This window comes from Sardina pilchardus, chromosome 13 (genome assembly GCF_963854185.1).
Source record: "Sardina pilchardus chromosome 13, fSarPil1.1, whole genome shotgun sequence".
NCBI lineage: Eukaryota > Metazoa > Chordata > Actinopteri > Clupeiformes > Clupeidae > Sardina > Sardina pilchardus.
The window spans coordinates 12,122,954-12,139,910 of NC_085006.1; the positions used below are offsets into that span (position 1 = coordinate 12,122,954).

The window sequence follows — 16,957 nt, forward strand, 5'->3', positions numbered from 1 at the left end:
GGGTTGACAACCTATACAAACCTGCCTTACTGGAAGAGAAGCTGGGGCTGTAGGAAGTGAGTAGTATACTATGAAGCCTTACAAGGTGAGAATGTGGCAGTAAGTCATCATCACTTTGACTTCTTGACCTTGCTCATCCAGTGGAGTGAGTCTATCAATGAAAGATTTATTTCCACTCCCGGCAGTCTTACTGAATACACTTGCAGGAACACACACACACAAAAAAAAAACATTCACACACCTCGGTAGCTGTACTGTTCAGATGTTTTTAATTATGATATATTAAATAACAGTATAAAAAATATAACTTCATTGTACTCATTGAAAATTGCAACAAAAATTGCCACTGAACGTCTTCACAATACATGAAACAAATTTCAAAATGAATGTGTTGTTATTTCTAAAAAATAAATAATTTAAATATATGTAAAATAATCTGTTGAATTATCATGCAAAACACACACAAACATACATACAGTATAAAGTGCTTGAGGCCTGCACCGTTATAAGGACTGCCGAATCCCAGTATCAGTGGCCTTTGTTCGCTGGGTATCAATGGGCATTGGATGCTGTACTGAGCCTTCTCTGACCAGAGCTCGTTCTCTCTCCATGCTTTACAGATACGTTTTGCTAAAAAAAATGGGGAGAACATTGTCTTAGCATGGACAGATCAACCAAAGAATTATAGGGAAATGAAAATGTGCAGTCATACTCACATGCGTGGCTTCGGTGTGAAAAAGTCTTTTAACTGACGGGTTGACTCCGACCACATCTGTAAGCAAGAAAGCAACAACACTTAACAGACCTTTAGGAATGCTATACTTCAGTTATAATATATAAACAGCAAGAGCATGTTAATGTACACCATATTGATTGCATCTCACTATGTACTCCCAGTGCTTTTCAAAGTGATTGCTGAGATGTAGTGTCTCCATTGTAATCAGTGCTATGGTGGTTTCTGAAGTAAATAAAGGTGGCTGTTTGCTATGACATACATGATGATCCCTAAGAAGCTGCCAGGTTGGTATGCATGGAGATGCATGGAGTGTCTATGATGTATAAAGTTGAATAAATGAATCGCTGTGGTGTTTATGGATGGTTGCTATGGCATACAAAGTAGTTGCTAGCATTTGTTAAGTCTGCAATAGTAGACAGAACAGTTGCTATGATCCCATTACGTGATTGCTTTTTAATCTGTGTCAGATCTGTGCAACTGGTAGCATTTCATGTGGTGTAAGGACGGTAGAGTTACACTGAAGCCGTTGGTTGAGCCTGTCCAGAGACTGCTGGACTCTCTGCTCCTCCAAGGACAAGCCGCTGAGACTCAGGATAGGAGCATACTGAGGTGGCCCCATCCTCTGGCTTGGCCCTAAAGACATGTGACATGGTCAGATTGCCAATAGACCACTACCAGGACAGTTAAATGTACATGGGAAAGGAACCATCAGAAGAAGTTAACTCAGATTATTTAATAACAAGTGGTGACATTTATAACCACATTTTACAGTATCAGTAACACTTTCACTAAGGTTTCATTTACAGTTTAAATGACACCACCACCGTGAAAAAAAAATCCCTGTGGCATACCTTGATCTTGAACTTTACTTGGCAAAGGTATCGTCATCAGATTTCCCTGTGAAACACATCATCAAAACAACAAGGTAGGCTACAATGTAATTGCTAAATTCAGATAGATAGAAAACTGCTATATTGTAATTCTACTACATCTATTTGCATCATTGTGACATTGCAGTTGATATTGACAGAGCACCATGTGACAGTGGAGCAAAAGACAATGTGAAGGTGGCTAGAATTAGAAAGAGCCGTTAACGTTACATCAACTAAGGAATGTTGGGAAAGGAGACCAAAGATTCAAGATTCAACACTTTACTGCCATCATGACTCTAAAGGTGATGGTGATCATAGCAGATATTTGTGTTCATGTTTGAAACCACTCAGCTGCAGAGTGATGCCAAAGTGAACAATCTGATCGCTACAGCAACTGTGCCAAAGTAATCATGACAGAGTGGGGATAGATATCTATTGCAGTAGGCCTCGGGATCAGCAGCTTTATCCTGACGACGAACTATACTGGAAATTGAATAGGTCCGCACTGTAATCATTTATTAATAACCTATTTAACCATTTACTACACCAAGATCAGGGAAAGGTTGTCTTTACCAAATAGTTATATGTTGCATGTAAGACAACAGCCATGATATCTTTAGCTAAGATGATAGCTTAATTAATTACATTTGTCACAAGGTGACATGTTGCAGTTGTCTCAATGGAAGGCATGTCAAGGATTCAAAAAATTCAATTTGTCACATACATAGAGTTGCTGTTGTAAAACATGTTGTAAAATGGTACTTAGTCGCTCAACTTTCCTGTGCATTATAGGTGTCTAATTATAGGGATAAAGGAAGAAAGATTTAGAAGGAATTCAATAAATACCTGGTTGGGTAAGCAGAGCTTTTTATTCCCTGAGCCAGGGATCTGGAGTGTGTGTTGTACCAACATCTGCTTTTTGCTTCCATTACCCTCTGGCACAGCTCTTCTGACTGGGCGCCTGCCTGGTGCAGAATGGTGAGAGACTGGATAATGCACACTCAATGTTTGCACCATAATTCCCCCCAGTCTACTCTATCCCCAACCTGAAGCACACCACTCCATGGTGCTGTCCTATGTTCCGTGCTATGTTCTGGACTATATTCTGTGCGCAGAACCCCATGTATGCATGTATGTGTCATTGTGGTACTGCAGGAAATATTGACTTGGTGTATTTACTTTGCTGTGGTGTTGAGTATTGTACGCCTAATGCGAAATATTTCCTTTTATTATTTCCTTGTTTTTCCCCATAGAGACCACAAATATACACATAAAGTACATACAGACTTAAACAAAGACTCAATATACTTGATCTGACTAGACAAGACCTGTGCTACCACCGACACACCCACTGGAATTAAGACAGCCACCACCTATCCTATGGGCAGAATCGTTACCTCATTACCGAGCATCAGAGAGAGATACACGTCACAGCAAAACACTACCCACCTCTAACTGCTGTGTCTGCACTTAGGGGAAAGGCGTGCCATCCCTTTGAGAACATTTCTCCAATTTGCTCAGTATCCTACTTTACTGGCTTCCCCTGATAATGTTTATAGCTGTGAATTGCTTTTTCCATTACCATTGATTTAAGAGCTAAACAGAGCAGAGCAAAGTCAGTCCTTGCTTTACTTCAAACGTTGACCTTACCATTGAAGGGGGAAGGATGACAGCAGCCCATTCCTGCAAGTGATCGGACATCTCCACTCATACAATCATCGTTGAGCTGGGCCAGGCTGGCACAATCTTGAAACACAGTTGTCCCCAAAATATTATAAGCAATTACCGGAAAAACTAACTAGTACATACAATCTGTGTAATATATCTGTGTAAATCAAAATAAATATGTTAATGAGAAGATGTATAAACATGCAGTACGGTTCCAAACTAAACTCTGTTCATTTCTACTGAGAAAGCATCAAAACAAATTGAACTGATGAATAATGAATTTTATTCATTCATTTAGTTGACTTCAAGGGCCACATGGTACAAGTGGCCGTGAAGTTACCTTAGAAAATAACGTCGTCTTTCTTACCGTCTTTGGTGGACAAGGCACTTCTCACCCCACTCCAAAGCTGTGATATTTCATCATCTGTAGGTGTGCGGTTCAGACAAATGCCATTTTCTCCACAAGCTGCCCCACACCTCCTGGCATTGGCATGGTGGCCGTGTTGGCTGAAGGAAACTCTGCCCTTTGCCAAAGTCTCAGACGAGGAGCAACCATACGGAGGAGGGCATGGAGCAAACGTAACACCTTCATCAGGCGGAGGCCCAGCATGGCCATCTGGGTTTGGCCTGTAGAGAGTCTTGTCCACAGGAAGGACAGACCTGCTATGCTTGTGGTCATCAGCGTACGCAGCCTTTGAGGAGCTGGCTGGCGTCCTTCTGTCAGACACCTCAGGCCTAGGAGGCGGGCAAGGCACCATCATCTTCCTTTGTTGCTTGATCATAAGGCTGGCCTCAGTGGCGGACTGGGGTCTCAAGGTAGTGTCCTTCCTGACACGGGAGGAGGCGTGTCCAGTTCCGCCCCGTGCCGAACGTGCTCTCCTGGGAACTTTGGGGACACCCAAACACACATAAGCTCTCTCTGTCTTCAGCCCCTCTTGAGGGGAGTGCTCCTGTGGTTTGCTGTCCTGTACGGCAACATCTGTCCATGCCTGTCTGGCAAACGTACACTGAGGGCCAGACGAGACAGTGGGAATGGTGTTCACTGCCTCAGTGTGAATACCAGTTGATTGGTTCAACCCCTGCTGGTAGCCCACTTGTAGTCTACTTTTAGTTGCTGTTGACTCGATAGTGTAATTGACAGTTGTATCATGGTTTTCAGCATTGACTTCATCAAACCAACGCAGTTTCTTCTTTGCCGTTTTGCCGTTTTCTGGCTCTTTCGTTTTCCCTCTCATCAACTCCAGACTGTCTCTGAGAGACAAGGCCATGTGCTTTGTGATGATCAAATGGCCAGAGTTGTACAGATATTTGGTTTCTTCGGCCGCATATTTTGATCGTTTTTTAAGGATGCTTTTCATAATTCTGACGTCAGTGGCCACAGACAAAGGATAGACAGTCACAGTTCGGGAGGGTCTTGCGTTTGTTTCTTCTCTGTGCACGGTATCTGCTTGTGACTGTGGCTTATTTGACTGATGTGAGTTTACAACTTCATTTGTTTGGCTGTCTGGTCCTGACACTCTGTGAGAGATTGCATCTGTGACAGAAATAGCATTTTTGTGGAAGGCATCTCTTTGTTTACAGATGTTCGAAGACGTCTCTTCAACCTGTGTGGCGAACCGATTCTCGGACGGGTCTTCCTCAGTTTTCAGCTGCTCTGAGAGTGTTCTGCACTCCTGTTCCCAACATGTAAGCTCTGGGCATTGAGAGCCTGGACAGGCTGACGTTTTGCCGTGATGATTGCTAACAACAGCTTCTTTGTGTAGCTCAGCAGTTGTGATAGCTCTATTACAATTATGATGTGCAGCCGAAGCTGAATTATTCTCCATTCTCATCTGAGCACACAGACTATGGCGGCCAAATACATCCTGTTCCTGGGTGTCCTGGGATGGGTCTTTAAGGTTGTGGTGCGCTATGGCTGATGTGAGGCGATGGAGATTCTCAAACTCTTCAGCAAACTCATCTCTCAAGAGAGGATGCCCCTCATAATAGTCAACTTTTGTTGAAGGTGGAAGATCAAACTCAGGATTGCGTATTTTTGCTTGGTAAGGGACAGTAACCGATGATGGGCATAGTCCGTTGGAGTACGACTCTGGTAACTGTGGGCTGTCTTTTTCTGAGGTTATTGGTGAAGATTGAAAACATCCTCTATACTTCGAGGGCTGCCTGTGTTTAAGTTCCTCTATCTCCAGACTGTCCTGACTGCATAGGCTCTCAGTTGGACTTGGCAGATCGGCATGTTCTTCCTAAAACAAATAAACCACATGTCAAGTCTTTCAAATATATGTAGTTTGAGCATAGTTTGTAAAGTGTATTCAGGCACAATGTTGAAGACAACACACATCTAGCTGGAATGCTATGGGCTGCTTCTACAGACAGTTTTTTAACAATCAAAAGCAATTCAACATCTGAAAGAATCACAGTTTGCTTTCCTGAATTTTCCTAAGCAGACAGACAGTAAAGAAATATTATATACAGTAACACTCTACACACATCACACACACTCTGCACTTACCTTTTAGATTATATCACTATATCTTTCAGGGGCTTACAGATATCGGGGGTTAAGATGGATTATTTTTTGCATAATGCTGGTCTGCTATGATTATCAAGTTAACTACAACTGTATATTAGCAGAGTAGATGAATACAAGATTCCTAAAAATAACTCAAAGAGCATACCCAAGGATGAGTGGCCTGGGCCTCATGTAAGTCATTCAGAAAGAATTGCTGACTGGTTATGTGGTTTCTCTGTCTCTCTTCCTGCTTAGTGTTGGCTTCTATAGCCAACGGCTCCCTCTGATGTCCAGCAGAATTGGAATATGTGTGAGGCCTTGGGGGAGGAGTAAAACTTCTGTGAAGAAAAAAAGAAAATTCCATACTTTGCAAAAGCAAACTTTCTAAAATGTAACAATGATAAAAACAGGAAAGGCATGTGTTGGGAAAACACTGCTGTAAAATGACAACCATGATGCAACTATTAACAAAACCTGTGCATTTCTGCAAAAATGTGTGAAAATGTGTGCTATTAGTACAATACCTTACCTGCCCATGGAGGTGTTGCTACGTAAGGCAGAAGGTTTTGCATAAGTTCCACGGGCATTTATAAGACTGAGTGCTTCATCCATATTTATTGCCTTTCTCACAAATGCTGAAAATGTGATTGATTCTGTCAGTTTGTTGGTCCAGAGACGTTCATAAAGATCAAGGTAGGGGAAAACACCAACAGTGTGGCCTATGGGAACACAGGTTGATAGGACTGACCTGGCCTCCTCCTCTGAGAAGGGCGTATGTGTGCCCTCTGGAAGCGCTCGGTAGCTTCCTGCATCCTCTGCTTGCGCAGCTGCAGGATGTTCTCCCTGATCCTCTGCTCCTGGACATCCCACTGTCTCCTGCGGTCCTCCAGAGCTCTGATGGAAACAAGGACAGACAGCTGTACAAACCCTGTCTGGTGGTCTGAACACCAATGTGAGTACTGATACTGTCACTCAAATTAACTGATTTATGGCCTTTCAAGCAGGGAATGATTTGTTGTTTATGGATTTAGAATATTGCATATGTTATCAGAAGCTATTTTGTGTAGTCTAAATGATAACACACATACTGAAAAAAAAAATGCAACAAATAGTTAACTTACTTTCTGCGTCGGCTGGTCTCGGAAGAGAATTTATGTACACGGGCTCTGCAGGCCCTCTGCTCTTGCAGCAATATTTGGCGCTCATTCTCAAGAGCCCCATCATAATCCATCCCACCGTTTTTGATGTGCCGAGTCAAGGATGGTCAACAGATTGTGACTCATTTGCAGACACAGGTATATTGTGATCCTGATGCATGGCTGGCTACTACATCTGGCCTATGATCATACAACAGATACTAAAATGAATGCAATCCTATTTGTATTAAATCTAAAAACTCTCACAGACACAGTTTTATCACAGACGACACTGACCTATGCCATATTCACTATTAATTCACCCACAGGTAGACAAGCACAGTAAAGGGGCGGAGGCCATGATCACCCACTGTAACAACGCCTCTTCAAACAAGACGATGACAGGTCAATGTATGAACGCTATGAAACTGCACAGAGATGATAGCATCACAAGCAACAGCAGCAACAAGCCTGATCAAGGACGTGAAACGGATCAGATAAATGTGCCTTGCATAGGAAGGAATGAATGTCGAAGGCCCTTTTTCGTTAGAAGCGTCAACTGCGAACATGAGCTAGCAGCAACTTTAGCCAAGTTGACTATTGTTACCTGGGTCTCAGCTGAAGCATCCTCACCCTGACAGTGTTGAACATTGTTCTATTCAAATCCTAAAGATCACCAGAGTAAAGGTGATCCAATGAATCATGCACAACAAACCGAACAAAATGGAAATTTACGATTGAGCTAATGAAGTTAGCTGCACATAGGAGGCAACACTTAGCTTTAACGTCATGCTGTCAACCGGGAACGCTCTTCCCTAACCACAGATTAAATGTAACGTTAGTCTTCTGATTAATCGCAAAACTTACTTGCAGTACGTATATGTAGCCTAATTTAGGTACACACAGCACCAAGATAGCCTACCAAAGAATGTCCACGACAGTCTGCAAGGAATGGAACGTCCAGTCGTGGGGAAAACAAATCCCGGTTACCATAGTTACCATCCGGGGGAGGTCAGGTAAATAGGCCACTTACAGCCATGCACTGCGTAATGCGTGAAGTCACATTGGATGAGTGAGTTAGCCTACCTTTACCTTTAATAAGACATAATTTCACGCGTTTTTATATGGTTTCTTAATCAGAAAACCAAAATGAAAACAGTCGATATAGCTGATCATCCAGTAGATCTTGTGAATCTGATTTGATGAGTGAAAAGCATGCCACACAGATGAATCTGGACACAAACACATGCACTTACAACAAGATGTCAAATCATTAAAAATGTCTTTAATATATATATATTTTCTCATAAAACAGTGAAAACATAATTTACAGTTTTAAAATATACACTCATTGTTTCAACATCCCAAGGGGAAATGGAGTCATCAGCACAACACACTGGAATTTCATACAGCAAAATAAACTGGAATTACAACCCAAAATTTTGTACAAAAAAAATATATATAAAAAAAAGAAATCAAAACACTTTTAAAAAAAATCATAATACAATTAAGTACCCTCAAACTTTCTTCTTCTGTGACTGATGGGTAATAAATTATGAAAACAGCAAAAACAAAAGCTTGATCTGTGTTTTTCTTATGAACACCAATGCAAAAACGAGAAAGGTGTGTTTTATCTTAAAAAAATAAAAATAAAAACTCCTTTTGGGCCATAAAACAAATAAATTCTGCCTTTGAAGGCAGCCACCAGATGACTGCCTGGACAGAGCAACTAAATTTGCAGCGAGAAAGTGGAGAATTTAGTTGATAAACTGCATGTTTAACACTGTACCTAACAGCCCAGTCCAACATGACCAGAAACGTTAACAAAATAGCATCTAGAGTAAAGTGGAGGTTCAGAGTCTGTAAAGACTCCCAACAAAGTAAAAAAAAAAACCTTGTCATCACAGGCAGCAAGATGACTACACAAACGTGCCCATGTACAAATAATCAATAAATAGTTATAAATATCAGGCAGGGTCCTTAGGGGAAAAGGGGTGAAAGCTTTGAGTTGGTTTACGTTACGAATGATGCTAGGGCTCAACAACAGTTTGTGTACCTGTAGGAATGGGTCTAGTTAAAATAATCTTCCACCAACCAAGCATAATGCTGCCATCCATTGTTCCATGGGAGTATGACAACAGGCACTAAACCACTTCTAAGAATAGCTATTGGTTTTCAACCAGTCTCATCACCTAGAATACCTCATAAAAGATCACAGACAATTAAGCCCCTATCCACATACACACACACAAAACTGAGTACATTACAGTTGTTCTCTATTGTAAATAAGGGTTATTTTTGTGTTTTTTTCTCTCTTTGAATTCTACTATGAAATTTGTCTATAGGTAGCAGCAGCTGTCAAGTTGGGATTTGGAGAAAAACAGTGTGAAAACAGCCATGATTCCACATACACACACAGGCTTAAATCACAGCACAGCACACACAAGGGCAAGCCCTGCCAAAACAGAGTGTAGGCATTATTTTTGTTGCAAGGATCCTTGACGAAATCACAGTATAAAAAGAGTGGTCCAGTTGCTGCCAAAGTATTTCTATACAACTGATACAAAGTGTGCATGATTGCGTCATCTCTGAGAGAGCAGTGCCTGGCTATGGTTGAGTTTGTGTCAGAATATCTACCCTTCTCAGTGGGGCACAATGAAAAACTAGTAATGCAAAGTGAAGTCACTTAACACAAACTTTTCGTAGCTCCATCCATTCCCAGCAACATTCAGAGGTCAGACAGAAACGATTCGCTCGAACCACCAGGGGTGGTTCATTCAGCTAGCATGCTGCATGCTGTTGGAGAATGGATGGGGACGATCAAGTGTTTCATGTATAGTGCAGGTTCCAGTCACTACCAAGTCCAGTTCGCTTGGGAAATGAGATTCTCACAACACGTCCCCCACTGAAAGGCTGAACAGTAAGTGATTTAATTACGTCAAGAACGTAAAAGACAATAATTTTAATTGTAGCAAAACAACTTAAGAGTAAAAAAAAAGCACGACTGTTGAGATGTGTTTGGTTAGTGTTACATAACAGATCCTAACCCCCTGATATTAAATTGTACATACAAACCCTACTTCACTCAAGAGTAGGAAGGTTCCAGAAAAAAGTGGACTTGTGCAACATGGTATCACAGAAAGCCTCAGTTACCTGCATCTATAAAAACCTACAGTACGCACTATGCCAGGGGTGTGTGCACAGACTTAAGGGCAGGGGCCCGACATATTTCAAAAGGCCACTGTGTGGGGGGAGTAGCTATATAACCCATCAAACATTGGCACAACAGCCTAGTAAAAACAGCTTTGGCAAGATGGCCCATGATGGCTAATAATTAGTAAAAGTATTGTTCAGGCCCTCTTACTCCTCTCTGAACCTCAAAATAATTTTGCATTCTGTAGAACTACCCACAATACACTAGTCCAAGTTCTAGCTAGGTCACATACGTACAAGTGAAGTTTGATGTAAAGTAGCATAGACATTTCCTTTGATTTGATTAATATCGCATAAATCGGTATGTGTAACTTCATTGATCCAACCTGTAATAACTTGTATTATGATTTCAAAGGATATCTAACAATTGCACTAGTAATCGTTGTATATAACTTTTCTCTTGCCATGATTGTGTTTTGCATATAATTTTACAGGTGTAGAGAGGTGCACGGGCACCTCTGGTAACTTTTTTTTTTTCTTCCTTTTTTTACAATTGTCTTAAATAATATCCATGATGATGGGCTAAATAGGGTTGTACTCCTTTTTCCTAAATGATGCCCAAGTGAAATTCATGCAGTGCCTGCCCACATAGAATTCCATAGGTTTTGCATAGCTTTTGAAGTGTTTTTTTTTTTTGGCCACATAAAAAAGGGGCACTGGTTCTGTGACAATAAGAGAAGGGATTTGGGCGTTCGCAGACATCCCCGTCCCCCAAGTGCACGCCACTGCAGAACACTCGCATGGTTGTGGCATATATGTACTGTCTGTGAAGACTCAGAGCATTACAGCACACTTGAATTCTACAGTACCATAGCTTTTGTGCGAGACAGAGACCTCGGTCTCTCCTATGACTCATCATATTGACTCTTTGCATTTTATTTCGTTCCTTGTTCCTTTTTTTTTTTGGCTGAATGGTTTCAGATACAGTATTAGGCCACTCTCAGTGAGAGTTACACAGTTCGAACAGTACGTAAGCAAAGTAAAGACAACAAAAAGAGACTCCTCGAGTCCTCCGAAGGCAACTAAAAGAATTAAGGGAAACAAGTGCAGACTGACTCCAGTTTGGGTGGAGCAGGGCGACACTGCTCCAAGAGGAATGTGTTCACTGTGATTCGGGACGTAGCCAGCCAGAACAGTGGGGTCCGGAACCAGTAACCAGTATCAGGGCTTTACCTTCAGCAACCGTGCTGGGGGTTTAGCTCAAGCAGTGCTAGGTGGGTCTAAAGCTGCGTAGTGAAGGGAAGGCTATAGATTTCCATAGGATCTGTTTAGATGGAATGCAATGTCAGAGAGAGGAATATATACATTTTGCTGTATTCACCTGTCTCTGTTTTTTTTTGTTTGTTTGTTTGTTTGTTTTCTGCCCCACACACATACTCTCTCCCCCTTAAGTTCTTTCACTTCCTATCTGAGTCAGGGTCTGTGAACATCTGACTGAACTTGCGGAGCTGTTCCGAGGTGCTGTGAGACTCTAGTTGAAGACGCTGGTTGTTCTGCCGCAGGTTATCCATCTCTGCCAGCAGTGCCACCTTATCCTGTTTCTCCTATGGTACACACAAGACAGAGATTCAGATACAGCAGAGAGAAAGCTGGATACATACACACAGCTAAATCATACACACAATACAGACATCCTTGAAAATACTGGCGAGAAAGCAGAGCTGTATTCATAATGTGACCCACCTTCTCAAGGTCAGTGTTCAGTTGCTTCAGCATTACCTCCAGCTGGTATAACCGTCCGGACAGGTCACCTTGCACCTCATCACTGAAGCAAACACATAAGACAACATACACAGTTTGTAACGTCGAAAAGCACAACCAAGTTAGGCAAGCTCAGTGGATGAACGAGGGCAGTGCACAGTAACTATACAATCCACCTATCAAATATCAATCTTTTGTTTTTAAATGACTTTTTAAAAGGAGCTTTGTGGAATTCTTTAGGATTCTGTAGGAAAACATGCACATAGCATAACTCTTGATTTTGCTGGCAATATATATAAAATGTAAAGATGCCCTGACTATGACATCTCAGATTATTGCGGAATCTTTTGAACAACTAACTCGTTCATTACCGCTTTGTGTATTTTAGATGTGTTTATGCATTTTAGGGACAGGAGGTCCAAGAAAAGATGGCAGCACAATACTAGACAATGCACCATACAGCCATATCATTCAGAAATTCAGATCAATCAATCCTCTGACATCTAGTAACTGTGCAAGAACACTACCGTTCAAAAGTTTGGGGTCACTGAGACATGTCCTTGTTTTCATCATTAATGTTGTAGAAATAAATTATTTTTAATGCAATATCTACATTGCCCATTATCAGCAACCATTCATCCAATGTTCCAAAGGCACATTCTGTTTACTAATCTGATACCATTTTAAAAGGCTATTGTTTGCTATTGCTGCCCTGATTAAAAAACAATGCAACTGATCTGAGCTGGTATTCTGTCTATAATGGAGTGGAATGTACATTTCTAAGTGACCCCAAACATTTGAACGGTAGTGTACATCAGATTTAGATTTAGCAGAAGTCCAGCCACTATAATATGGGAGGTCTGTAGAACATTCAAATATCAACAGATACCCCAAACCCGAGAAATCAGCATTATACATGTGGAGGACTAACAAACAAACTATTAGATGATTATCGAAGGTCTGGGGTATGTAAAAAGAAGCTTGTTTCTACATCTACACCTACACACACATAACTACTCCCACACACAAACAAATACATACATACGCACACACACACACACACACACACAACTACAAACACAACTACTGTACACACACATACACCTACACATGATGCATCATGCACACTCACCTGGGGCTTGTCAGGTCACATCAGGGATTCCACGAAAACATTCAAGTAAAAGAACTTGCACTTAATTCATGCAGTCATGCAAAAATCTCAATACTGTACTTCAGCTTACTCCTACTATGCTTCCTCTACTAGTACACAAGTAGAAACATCCAGTATCACACCTGCATACCAATCGGATTTCATTCCAAAAAGACAAACGTAGACAGTGTACACTGCCACACAACTGGTTTTACACAACACAAATGACTGTGGAAGTATTGAGAAAAGCTCAGTGCAAGTTCAACAGCAGTGGCAAGGACAACAGCGATAGCTTTGCATTGCATTGCACTGGAGTTGGGATTGCATTTATTGGGTACGCAATAGGGGTATGGAAGATTTCCGCAAAGGGTTTACCATCATGTCGGCAATCATGACAAATATGCATGCCATCATCAAAGATTCTAGAGCGCTGCTCTCTAAAATCTTTTGTCACTTCAAAAATCAACATACACAGAGCTAACTACACGAGGGAAGATGTGTACCTGCTGAAGGTGGGGGTTGTGCGTGGCGTCTGTGGCGTGTGGAAGTGCACAGGGCTGGCCGCTGGTTGGGTGTCTTGCAGTCCAGTGTTTGGCTCCGTCAGAGAGAACAGAGACACGGCCCTTTGCACTGGAACACAATCACACACACAGATGAAAAACAAGTACGAAAACAACTAGAGGTATTCTAGTCCAGAGATGTCCTGAATATGTAGAAGACAAGGCAGCTTCCATGATGTGTGCATCAAATGGAGTATTGGGTGTGCAAACACACACAAATATACTCTCTCTCTCACTCACACAATCACACAAACACACACACACACACGGCATAACAAGTTACATGGTGTAAGTTTACAGTCCACTCCCAACATCCCAACCACCAGCTTTTTAACTGCAGCAACTTCAATATAGTACATTGGATCTGAATGTGCTACATACGCACCCAAATCCTCTAAGTAAGTCCACTCATACACACACACACACACTTACCCTCGTATGCTTTAGCAGCACTGACAAGGCTTGACCACTCCAGGCCACAGGCAGTGTCAGGCAACGGCATCAGCCCTGGGTCCAGCCGCCGCAGTGGGGGCACCTTATCCATCATCTCTGAGAGGGACACCTCAGATGCTGACAGTGGCACTAAAACACACACACACACACACACACACACACACACATTTCGACAAGAGATGTGGTAGGACTTCAACTTAACAATCTCTACTTTTTGTTATTTATAGACAACATTTATTGTGAATAATAGCAACTGATATGGCAGATGAGTTCATGCACGGGTACCTTTTTTCCCGCCCACGACTGCCATGTGTTGCGAGTGGTTGTGCCGTCGGCTGGGCAGCGTGCAGCTGAAGAGGAGGTCGCTGGTGGCGGGGTGGCAGTCGAACAGCGGCGTGGTGGGGTAGCTGGAGTCTCTGCGGCTGCTCGACAGGCTCTCGTCGGAGAAGGTGCGCTGCAGGTTACGCCGCTGACTCTGCACAACGCCAACACAGGCAGCATATTAAAATCACATACAGCAGTGTCACTCAATCAATCAATCAATCAATCAATCAATCAACCATGTCTTTCTTTCTATGCATTGCAGAATGATGGCTATTTTAAAAGGTGTTATGTGGCGACCCAGCGCTCTTGTAATACCACATTGCACCACTTGAGGCCGCTGTATTAAATACAGCTCACATCATTGGAAGAGTGCCGTGTGGCTGTGTTCAAGACAACTCGAAGCCTACAGATTTCCACATCGCTTAAAGGGATATTCCGCCATTTTTGGAAATACGCTCATTTTCCACCTCCCCTCGAGCAAAACAATCGATATTTACCTTGTTCCCGTTCATCCAGCCATTCTGTGAGTCTGGCGATACAACTTTTAGCTTCAGCCTAGCATAGATCACTGAATCGGATTAGACCATTAGCTTCTCGCCTGCTAGCTTCATGTTTAAAAGTGACTAAGATTTCTGATAATTTTCCCATTTAAAACGTGTCTCCTCTCAAGTTGGAAAGTGCAATAAGACCAACTGAAAATGAAACCTGGCGTTTTTCTAGGCTGATTTGACATGGAACTACACTCTCATCTGGCGTAATAATCAAGGCAACTTGCAAACGTACCATAGGCGCAGTGATATCGTATGCAGCATCTGAAAATAGTCCCCATAGACATCAAGCAGTAGTAGTGCCAGTAGCTGCAAGTTGCCTTGATTATTACGCCAGATGAGAATGTAGTTCCATGTCAAATCAGCCTAGAAAAACGGCAGGGTTCATTTTCAGTTGGTCTTATTGCACTTTCTAACTTGAGAGGACACACGTTTTAAATGGGAAAATTACCAGAAATATTAGTCACTTTTAAACATGAAGCTAGCAGGCGAGAAGCTAATGGTCTAATCCGATTTAATGATCTATGCTAGGCTGAAGCTAAAAGTTGTATCGCCAGACTCACAGAATGGCTGGATGAACGGGAACAAGGTAAATATCGATTGTTTTGCTTGAGGGAAGGTGGAAAATGAGCGTATTTCCACAAATGGCGGAATATCCCTTTAAAAACTCTGGGGGCCTCTCTAATTCGTCTTTTTATCTATCCTCCCTTCCTTCCTCGGGACTCGTCCTCACTGATCTACATAAAGAATGATGGGGCGGAAACAATGGGATAGCCTATCCAGTGCTCGAGGACTGAGCATCAAGGATCGAGGAGGGATGTTGAGAGGCCCTGGGAGTGTGAGTAGTACCTTTTCTCTGGGAGGGGTGGAGTCAGCAGGGTTGTCCATGATGATGAGTTTCTTCAGGTCGTCTTCTATAGTGCTCTTATGGGTTCGCCTGGGCGACCGGAGGTCCCTAAGAGACGCTCTCAGACGTGGCTGCCCAAACACGTTTTTACTGTTCATGTCCACCTGCCTGCTTTTGCTAACACACACAAAAAGAAATTCCCCTTAAGTGTTTATGCCAAACCACAAATAGGCATAGTTTTGGATACTGTGTTACACATTAAGAACCCATCCCCTAAAATAGATCATACGAGCCCAACATTGATACACTGATGACCATAGCACATAGCTTCTGGGCCTACCTGTTGCTGCTGCTGTCGGAGCCGCTGGTTCCAGTGGTGCTGGCCGCTGTGCTGGTGCCTTCCTGCTGCCATGCGCCCTGTTTGCTCTTCCCGTATAAGGCCTTGGGTGAGGACTGGGCTGTGCCCAGAGTGCCGGTGGCAGTGGAGGGTCTGAAGGGCTGCGACTTCTCTGCTGCGGGGGTCTTATACCGCTGTGGGGTGTAGGCCCTGGCAAACACAGATGCACACATATGTGACGTTCCACGGCAAAACCAGTCGCTTGTCGCAACAGGCGTTTCTGAGAAAAATGACTATTTATGTTACTTGTGCTAAAATCGTGGAATTTTTTTTTGTGTGTTTTTGAAACAGTGGGAGGTCTACACTGTACGGCCGTGAATACATTTCGCTGAAAAACGTACCTATTCTAGTCTAAAAACGTGAGTTTCTTGAGGTGAGAAATTCAATTCCAACAGGAAGTTAGAGGCGTCTCGTTTTCGCCGCTCTATTCCAATGTTTACGGTAAATGCACGCATTGACGACCACCAAGCTATCCGCGTGCTGTGCCGTTGTAAATACAAGTAAGTAGGCTACCGTAAATCTAAAGTAGAGGCGACCTTACAAAGCGTTCGTGAGTGTTGAGCCGACAGCTAACTTCAGAGGCAGATTTCTCCGTTTCTCTCTTGCCATGACAGGAAGAACTCAACTCCTTTGAATGCTTATATTTCAGTAATGTGACGTTCAATTCATTAGATATAGGTATCGTTTTGAAGGTTGATTATGCCCCTTCGTGAAAACTTAATAACTATGATTTTTAAAATTTGAACAATGCGACTGATTTCGCCGTGGAAGGTCACATATGCAACCAAGACCTATCAAATGATATGACCTCAAAATCACTAGACACACATCACACAGACC

At 42.5% G+C, this 16,957-nt stretch overlaps 2 protein-coding genes across 3 annotated transcripts in view; both read right to left on the minus strand.

Moving 5' to 3' along the window:
* Positions 1–246: 246 nt before the first annotated feature.
* cep126 (centrosomal protein 126) lies at positions 247–7,893 on the minus strand. Of its 2 annotated transcripts, none has more exons than XM_062552556.1 (12): positions 7,792–7,893; positions 6,910–7,125; positions 6,537–6,682; positions 6,318–6,423; positions 5,955–6,126; positions 3,644–5,519; positions 3,259–3,354; positions 2,455–2,573; positions 1,588–1,633; positions 1,253–1,369; positions 717–772; positions 247–630 (listed from the first exon to the last, which is right to left on the minus strand). In XM_062552556.1, exons 2-12 carry the CDS (start codon positions 7,017–7,019, stop codon positions 553–555), a joined length of 2,922 nt encoding a protein of 973 aa, XP_062408540.1. In that variant the 5' UTR covers positions 7,020–7,125; positions 7,792–7,893; the 3' UTR covers positions 247–552. The 2 variants fall into 2 exon arrangements, with proteins under 2 accessions (XP_062408540.1, XP_062408539.1); XM_062552555.1 differs by lacking the exon at positions 7,792–7,893 and adding an exon at positions 7,532–7,603.
* A 296-nt stretch (positions 7,894–8,189) lies between these two features.
* sipa1l3 (signal-induced proliferation-associated 1 like 3) overlaps positions 8,190–16,957 on the minus strand; it is a 31,697-nt gene continuing 22,929 nt past the window's right edge. The window contains exons 15-21 of the mRNA XM_062552159.1: positions 16,061–16,267; positions 15,723–15,897; positions 14,287–14,476; positions 13,981–14,130; positions 13,492–13,618; positions 11,821–11,902; positions 8,190–11,681 (exon numbers count right to left, since the gene is read on the minus strand). Of these exons, the coding sequence (XP_062408143.1) occupies positions 11,535–11,681; positions 11,821–11,902; positions 13,492–13,618; positions 13,981–14,130; positions 14,287–14,476; positions 15,723–15,897; positions 16,061–16,267 (1,078 nt within the window). The 3' untranslated portion in view covers positions 8,190–11,534. The remainder of the gene's footprint in view (positions 11,682–11,820; positions 11,903–13,491; positions 13,619–13,980; positions 14,131–14,286; positions 14,477–15,722; positions 15,898–16,060; positions 16,268–16,957) is intronic.

Bases quoted from the DNA above. Each gene is read 5' to 3' on its own strand.
- cep126 (XM_062552556.1), bottom strand. From the start codon at position 7,019: ATGGATTATGATGGGGCTCTTGAGAATGAGCGCCAAATATTGCTGCAA. The intron at 3,355-3,643 runs GTAAGAAAGACG...CTGTGTTTCAAG, and splicing joins TGCCTTGTCCACCAAAGACG to ATTGTGCCAGCCTGGCCCAG. The intron at 773-1,252 runs GTAACTCTACCG...TCTTGCTTACAG, and splicing joins GCTCAACCAACGGCTTCAGT to ATGTGGTCGGAGTCAACCCG.